At 33.1% G+C, this 9194-nt stretch overlaps 1 protein-coding gene across 4 annotated transcripts; it reads right to left on the bottom strand.

Moving 5' to 3' along the window:
* Nucleotides 1-1208: 1208 nt before the first annotated feature.
* LOC124921380 (DEAD-box ATP-dependent RNA helicase 37-like) lies at nucleotides 1209-5866 on the bottom strand. Of its 4 annotated transcripts, none has more exons than XM_047462031.1 (7): nucleotides 5509-5866; nucleotides 4465-5387; nucleotides 4308-4391; nucleotides 3968-4210; nucleotides 3702-3869; nucleotides 2922-3035; nucleotides 1209-2062 (listed from the first exon to the last, which is right to left on the bottom strand). In XM_047462031.1, exons 2-7 carry the CDS (start codon nucleotides 5245-5247, stop codon nucleotides 1499-1501), a joined length of 1956 nt encoding a protein of 651 aa, XP_047317987.1. In that variant the 5' UTR covers nucleotides 5248-5387; nucleotides 5509-5866; the 3' UTR covers nucleotides 1209-1498. The 4 variants fall into 4 exon arrangements, with proteins under 4 accessions (XP_047317987.1, XP_047317986.1, XP_047317989.1 ...); XM_047462030.1 differs by having other exon boundaries at nucleotides 4465-5423; XM_047462033.1 differs by having other exon boundaries at nucleotides 5708-5863.
* Nucleotides 5867-9194: the final 3328 nt, after the last annotated feature.

A 9194-nucleotide genomic window follows, 5' to 3' on the forward strand; every position in this document is an offset into this window, starting at 1 on the left:
AAAACTCAAATATTATACAACCGATTCTCAAAAGTCAACTATATAAGTAGAAACTGTTTTTAAACGGGTACGGAGAATAAAGCACGAAAGTTCTTTCTCAAGTATCACTAAACTACGAACTAAAAAAAACTATGTTCAATAAGTTTGTATACGTATGTCAACTTTTATTGATTTTCAAAAATTAATTGACGACTTTGTTTCAAAATAAATCATTTTTAAATTAATTATGTTTAATTAAGATTTTAAATCAAACTGTGATTTGATTATCATAACCTTCCCAGAATATTTAAAATTGAACCCTCAAAATTAATTATTTTAATTAGTTTCAAAAGATAAAATATCAGTGACATCCTTTAAATAATGTTTTATTTTAAATGAAAATTCATAAAACGCAAACTGAAGTTAAACTTCTCGAACCTCTAATTTTTCACTGGGACTCACTCGAATGAAAGTTTTTTCCGGGATTACAAATATATATTAAATACACTTTAAATATTTTTACTAAATTTTTTTAAATAATTCAAAGTTTATTCTAAATATTCTCTGTTAAACAAGCTCTTACTCACATTTGTTATACTACCAAATTAAAAAATAAAATAAGTTCATCTTCCCATATAAATTAACATTATAGACTAAGAGAGTTTTAATTACTACTTTATTTAAATTTATAGAATGATGTTAAAAAAAATTACATATTTGTATATTACGAATTAGCGTGGAAAAAAACAGACCTTGTTTGATGCAGGGTTAATAATATCATTATCATACAATTCTTTCTCAATCAATTATTTTAAAATATTAAATACTGATTATTTAACCCCTAAATCATTCACTTTTATTAATCAATAATTCTTTGTAATAATAATAATCTACATCAAACAAGATAGCCAATCATTTTCAACCTTCTATAGTGAAAATCCTTTTCCTAATTAAAAAAAAAAATCACTTTCATGTACTTTTCTTCAGTGGCTTCCTTTATGTAACTGATGGAGAGTGACTTGCTTCCAATAAATATATGTTAGGAAATGGGAGCATCAGAGCAGATTATTTAATTAAATTTTTGTTTTTTACGTTTTGATATCAAAACCAATTTACCAAAAAGCTTTAATAATACATTTAATGATTAATATGAATTGAAATCTAATAATTTGTTACATAGAAAATCATAAAAATAACATTAATAAAAGTAATGGGGGTGGGAGAGAATAGTTGTAAAATAGTCCAAAGTAACACCTTTCAAAATGAGCTCTTTTATCCTCAAGGTGTTAGTTAATAATAATTTTCAACCCAAACATTCATCCCCAAAGATGATAATGATGCAACATTTGTCTAGGGTTACACAGCCAGCCAAAGGGGATCTAAAACCTTCTTGTTAATAAAATAAATATATAAAAACCAAACAAAACTTAACCACTATCAAAGACTGAGTGAGAGGCAGCAAATTAGCTATCAAAGAAGAACAGCTATATTTTCTGAGAGACAATAAAGGAAATGCACATTAGTCCCAAGCACTGGTAACCCCAGGACCTCCTCCACCGTACCCACCACCACCTACTCCTCCACCGTACCCACCACCACCGCCGGAAGCCCCATACCCACCGGAACTTCCATACCCACCTGAACTACCACCACCACCACCACCACCACCGTAGTAATCAGAACCACCACTACCACCACGGTTGAAACCAGAGTCCCTTCGAAAATCACGGCCGCCAAACCGACCTCCTCCTCCACCCTGGCGGCGATTCTTCCCTCCAAAATTGGACCTGACAGCATAGCGTGCAAGCCAAGCTGGAACTTCTTGATTAGCCTCTTGCATTAGGTCGGACAATGATCTTGCCAATGAGGAGTTGTTTTCGTTGAAGAAGGCAGTGGCAAGACCAGTCTTCCCAGCACGCCCTGTTCGTCCTATGCGATGGACATAATCATCAATGTCGTTTGGAAGGTCAAAGTTAACCACGTGAGCCACATGGGGTATGTCCAGTCCTCGAGCTGCTACATCTGTGGCAACAAGAATTGGAGTGATGCCAGTTTTGAACGATCTCAGAGCCTGTTCCCTTTCCTGAAATCACATTAAATTGCATCACAAAACCCCCATCAGAGCGATAAGTGTGAAAATTAAACATTAAATAAACCAAATGAAAATATATGAATTTTAATTTCTTGATATGTAAAATAATGTCGCAAAAGTACTTGCATACTATTTCACCCTTACAATAACGTAATAAAATTAATTTTCAAGAGTTAAAATTGTCTTTGTATACACATACTATAAACCGAGTTAGCTTACAAAATTAAACTGGATATTCTCTTAAATTTTTACCTAAGATGAATATACAGATTTTAGTGGTTTTAAGTAACACTTGTCAAATATATTTATTTCAAATAAACACTTAATATTTCAAATTAAGTCATAAGCTTTGTTATCAAATCACAGCCTAAGTGCAAAGAGGATGATCACCAAGAGGGAACAAGTTATATGAATCTCAACATGTTACACTAATATTACATTTGGAAAGCAAAAAAGATAATATACACAGAAGAATCTTAGGATTTTATCATATAATATTGAGCCTATTTGAAAACTAGTATGTTGTCCCAATCTTTATCACAATAAGGATCTCATTAAAAAATCAACAAAGTTAAAATTGAAAGTGATATTTTTAGTTTGGTATAAGATTTTTTTCTTCATCATGATCAGATTATTTGTGGATCATCATACAAATTATTTTCTATTATGTAGTTTTTTGGTTCATTTGGTATATAGATCAGATTTTTTGCAAAACATAACAAATGTAGATATTTTTTTGGGTCATGATTAACATGATAAAATTTGATAACAAAACAGCTCAATATGTCAATTTTCAAATGGCCCAACAAAAGAAGTATGTATACTAATCAATAAAAACAACAAAAATTACCTGTTGTGATCTGTCACCATGAATAGTAGTAGCAGGAAAACCATTCATGTACAACCAGTGTTCTAATGAATCGGCTCCTTTCTTTGTCTCCACAAACACCAGAGTTAGAGATTGCTGTGAAATGCACAAACAAAAGGGTGTCAGCAAAAATCAATAATTAAATAAAAGACTGTCTAAGATAAACATACAACAATTTCCATATCTCAACAGAATAAAGATGCCTGCCTAAACTATTATTCACTTGTCAAGTAAGCATTTTTGTCCTGCTAGTTGCACTGAAAATAGCATTGGTCCCATCCATTTCAGAAACGTATATGAATGAGTTTATGTTTGGAAAGTACAAAATTTTATTAGTTGTTTCTCGTATGGATCCAGATACATAAACATTTTAAAGCAAGCATTATTATTGTTCCACAAAATGGTAGTTTAGTTTGGCTTTGAGAGCAGCATCAAGCTTTCTAATGTCTAGCCAAGACTTCAGAGCATTCATCCCCCCCCCCCCCCCCCCCCCCCCCTCCAACTAAAACCACTTTTTAGATAAACATCAAGAAATGAAGATATCTTGATCCTCGTACCCAAGAAAATGAAGACAAGAATAGTGACTTCAAAATTTAAGGGAAGAGAGATCAAGGTTATCAGATAAGCTAAGACCATCTTTTCTACTATCTAAGTTTCAATCACTGATTAAGAAGTACTAGTATTGGGGATAGACCCACATAACAAGGCAACTTTTGGCCAGAGGATGCAAAAAAGAAGATGAGTTAGTGCAGCATTCCATACCTTCACTTGGACACCATTAGCCCTCTGTGCATGTAGAAGGTCCATAAGATGGCTTCTCTTGTCAGTCTCATGAACAAATTCAACTCTTTGGACGATCAAATCAGTACTGGAACCAACTCTTCCAACAGCCAGAAATATGTAGTTTGAAAGAAAGTCTGAAGCCAGCCTCTGTACGCAAACAAGAGTTAGATATTGATATAAACTGTAAGCTAATATGAATGTAACTGCAGCCAAAAATACATTAAAAAAATAATAATTATGGTGACCTGTATCTCTTTGGGAAATGTAGCACTGAAAAGCATCGTTTGTCTAGCACCTGGTGGGGGCATATCCATCTGTTCAACAATTTTCCTTATTTGAGGCTCGAAACCCATGTCTAACATTCTATCTGCCTCATCCAAAGCTAAATAGTGTATCATCTCTAACGAAACTCTAGCCCTCTCCAACAAATCCACCAGCCGCCCAGGTGTTGCAACAAGTATATCAACGCCTCTCTCCAATTCCCGGAGCTGCCAACATGTAAGATATTATCAATGAAACGTCAGTAAAGACACAAAACACTGACGAATGTCAACTAAACATGGAAAGAACTCACAACTAGCTAACCTGTTGATTAATAGGTGCTCCCCCGTATGCAACCACTACCTTAACACCAGTTTGAAAAGCAAATTTCCTAGCTTCGTCATGAATCTGCGATAGAAAAGGGTTAACAGGCAAATACAGGATAAGACACAACAAAGAAAAGAAATCGAAAATGACTCACTTGCATGGAAAGCTCTCTGGTGGGAGATAGAATAAGAGCAAGAGGGAATGCAACTCGACCACGAGGCCGTCTATTTGCATCCTGACTATTCATGATTCCACAAATAATAGGGAAACAGAAAGCAGCCGTCTTGCCTGAGCCAGTCTGGGCACAAGCCATCAGATCTCGACCTCCAAGTGAGATTGGTATTGCATGACGCTGGACTGGTGTTGGTTTCACATATTTGCACCGACGTATATTGTCATTAAGTGCATCACCCAGGTCTATCTCTGCAAAGGTATTCACAGGCGGAGGAACATTATCACCACTAGTTTCCACAGGAATATCTTCATATGCATCGAAATTTATTCCAGTGTTTTGATCCCCAGAAACATCAGCTTCTGCATTATTATCATCATCATCATTTTCAAAAGGGTTAACTTCCCGCTCCTTGCCCCGATCCCAGCCACTGCTTCTGTTGTTCCAACCACCACCACCACCGCGACCCCCGCCGCCGCCGCCACCACCATAACCAGATCGCCCATAATCACTCCTAGGCATCCCAAAACGGCCCCCACCTGAAGGACCACCATATCCTGAACGATCTGGTCCAGATGTCGGGCCACCATAACCTGTTACAGATGTTTGTACAGGCTCAGAAGAAGGTGTTCGATTGCGGAGGTGAGGAGGAACATATGCAGAACGTTGAAGACCGGAATTTGAACCAACAACCCCATTGTTAGCAGAAGCTCCAGCCGCAGCATTCTCAGATGCGGCAACAGAATCGGCCCATGAAGTCCGCATAGCCAAACAAGATTTCACCGTTCTCCCACAAAAGAATCAGGGAATCTTCAGCCAACTTAAACCACTTAGAATTTTCTAATCAATGGCAAAAAAAACGTTTCAAATCTCCGGAATTCTCGTCAGAAGCACACAGCATTTATCTGGAGAAAAGGTATCTTCTTTCGGATTAAAAAAACCTGATCAACACGAATCGAATACAATCCAACAGAAAAACACAATTAAAAATAAAACTTGACAATGTAAAAAACGCATGCATCAAACCTGGAAAGACTCAATACGATCTGTCGTGTGAAGTCAACCAAATAGCGAAATAACAGGAAGTTCCTTAAAAAGCTCAAAATTTGAAACAAATGTCTCCAGAAAGAACATAAAAACACACGAGAAGCAGAGAAGACGGCCGAATGCAGGCGTGAAAAGACGAAAGCAAAGGGGGGGAGAGAGGAAAGTAGAGGATACGAACCCTAGATACGTCGACGACGAAGGAAGCTAATGGAAACCCTAAGTTGCAGAGATATGCGATAACAAAAATATCTGATTCTTTTTCTTGTTTCTTCTCTCTGTCGCCTTTCTCTCTCTAGCGTAAAAAGGGTAGATATGTGTGCTTCAATTGATTTTCAACGAAGGATCAAAAATCCTTTTCTTAGCGTATTTCTCCTCCTAAAATGGAGGTCGGGAGATCTTTGCGTATTGCTATTACGGCTGGTGATTTATTTTCTATACCTAATTAATTAACTACTAAATATTAATATATGTTTAATCTTTTTTAATTTATTTTTTTATTCATACCTAATTAAATATATATATATATATTAACTTAATTTAGTTTTATTAATTAATAATGTATAAAGATATATAAATTATATGTAATTCTAAGAATACATGTATTTATCTCCGGTCATAATTTTGGTGATCATCGCTAACATGACAATAAACTTCTTTTTCATCATCTTCATTGAGTAAGTCGGTCTCTCTCTTCAATTGAGTACTTGTCTGTACAATAATTAGTGATAACAATGGGTACTCGTATACTTGATACTTGTGGATACTCGATAGTCGAGTTCGAATATTTTAAATTGGGTTAGGGATCGGGAATGGAGAGTGAAAAATATTACCCGGTTAAGTTCGGGGTCGAGAATGTGAAGTGTACGAAACTCAAACTCAATACCACTCAAACTCAATACTTGAGTATGTTAATATTAATATATATATATATATATATATTATATATATATTTTTTAATTTTTAAAATTATTTTTCAAATTTTACATTATTATAATCATTATAAATTTACAATAAATATATTATTTATTTTATATTTATCTTACACCAGATTAGGGCTGCAAATGAGTCAAGTTGTTAGTGAGTTGTTCGCTCAAAGTTTGACTTGAGATTAATTTTGATCGAGCTCAATTAATATTTGTTCGATGATTTGTACGCTCAAAGTTTGACTTGAGATTAACTTTGATCGAGCTCAATTAATATTTATTCGATGATTTGTCAAACTTTCGACTAATATAATATATAATATATTATTTATTTTAATATAAAAACAAATATTTTTCTTAACTTTGTCTTCAAAGTCAATATGATAGTCTACCTAATTATATCATAGTGATCCAAAGACAAAATAAAAATAATAATTCTCTAATTCATCATTATTATAATATATTATATTATTATTATTATTATAATATAATATATTTTAAAGATATAATCTGAAAATATATATATTTACAAAATATATTATATTATAATAATAATATAATATATTCTAATAATCATGTCACTTATTTAAAACTATTTTTTATCTTTATCAACTATCTCATTGATTCACAAGCACTCTTTCCTCTTTTATCGTTTTATTTCTTCATATTATTTCTTTCGAAAATCAGTAAACTCAAGTTACTCAACATCTCTTTCCTATCGAAAGTGAAGTATTCTTTTTGATAACCGTTGTTATGAAGCTTATTTAAGCTCGACTACCAGCTTGAACTCGAGTTCAAGTTTATAGGTAAATAGTTGAGTTAAACTCGTTTGATCTCGAGTTCGAACCGACCTAATAAATATTAAGTCGAGATCAAGTAATTATAATAATATATTCAAATATATAGTTTCTAATGAGATGAACAATTTGATGAAAGATGATCCTCAACTAAGTAGTGAAGTAAGAAAGGAATCTACAGAAGGATGGAATAGAGACTAACGACTTTCTTAGAAATATGACCCGTTAGATTAACAAAATTTTAATAGTAAGTTTATTGTAAGAATACATTTTTATATATAAATAGTTTAATTCACATTATTTTTTTGAAATTAAAAGAGAATTAGCATGACATCCCACACAACCATGTTTCCTCGCTTAAACTCAAAACGTTTATAGATGAAATCGAACCGTGACATTTTGATCTCTTAAACTGACTCTACCAATAAGCTACATTGGTGAGTTAAGTTTAATTCACATTTAAACTCACTAGCATAATGAAAATAATTGGTGGGTTGGACTAGCTTTTAATGAATTTTTTATCCAATATTGACTTCAAGTTGACACTGTCATAATACCACGTAAGCACTAATAACTAGAAATTGGGATAAATGATAAATTTAGGATTCTTGTAGGAAGGTTTTGTCAAATTTAGAACTCTTTTAAATTTTTGTCGTTTTAAGAACTATATTTACAATATTTTGTTATATTTAAAATTTCTCATTAACGGTGTTAATTTATGTAAAAGTATGTTAAATATTTACCATATTATTTTTAATTTATTTAATATATATATATATTTTTATAACTAATCAACATTTCCGAGTCTTCAACCATACCTCCTAAATCCTTCTATCTCCGATTCTCTCTTTCTCCTATTATTGTCGCTACTCATTCGCACTGAAATGTAATCAAACAATTATGAGAGTATAATAGGAAGATCAAAGCCAACTAATTTATTCTGAACTCATCCATGATCATCTTGCAACCGATGGATCCATCTCATGTTCACGTAACTCCTCCAATTGAAGATGACGATGAATGGGTCAATCATATCCCTTCTTCTCTGACTTAACAAATGCAATTTCTAACCAACCGATTTCATTCAACCCTGAGTTTTATTATGCGTTTGATAATCCATCTGTCAATTCCTTTTGCTTTTAAATGTATAGACATCTTTCAAAGCAATTTTCTTCCCGATTGTTCTTAGTGATTTTATAACTTGTTTGTTTTATGTTAACTATGTCAACGATAATGTTGATATACAAGTGAATTAAAGCTGTTATATTGTCAAATAGACATTCTATTAGTAGATGGGTGTTGTTAAACTCATTCCTTTAAAACAAACATGTTATTGATGACATGAAACTCAGACCAAATAATAGGCTTGATCCATTTGTGAAACTTGATCAAGTTACTACATTCTGAATCTATCATATCACAAATTCCTGCAAGCTTTGTCCTTTCTTAGGGAACACTAGTATCAGATTTTGAGAATTTGAAGAGATCTAAAAATAAACCAGGCATCGTCGCGGGAAGATAACAAAGGCAATTCATCTGAGGAAAAATAATTGAAATGTGAAATCAGCAAGCGGAAGTGTGAGAGAGAGAGGCGAGTGAATGACATAGAAAGAGAGAAGAAGCCTAGAGTGGAGTGAGTTCTCCTGGTTTCCAATATTTCTATTGCTTTTGATCTGCCATTAACCCGTAACTAAGATTTGTGTATTTTGTTTGGTTGATTTATTTTTCCTGGAAAGAAGCAATTGAAGAAAGAGGGAGGAACAGAGATTTACAAGGTCGGGTGGAAGGCTTAAAAATATTTACCACTTATAAAAAAAAATATTAAATAGAAAAAATTACATTGTAGATAATTTAACAGAATTTTACATAAATTAACACCGTTAATAGGAAATTTTAAATATAACAAAATATTGTAACTATAGTTCTTAAAACGACAAAAACTTAA

This window comes from Impatiens glandulifera, chromosome 1, assembly GCF_907164915.1.
Source record: "Impatiens glandulifera chromosome 1, dImpGla2.1, whole genome shotgun sequence".
NCBI lineage: Eukaryota > Viridiplantae > Streptophyta > Magnoliopsida > Ericales > Balsaminaceae > Impatiens > Impatiens glandulifera.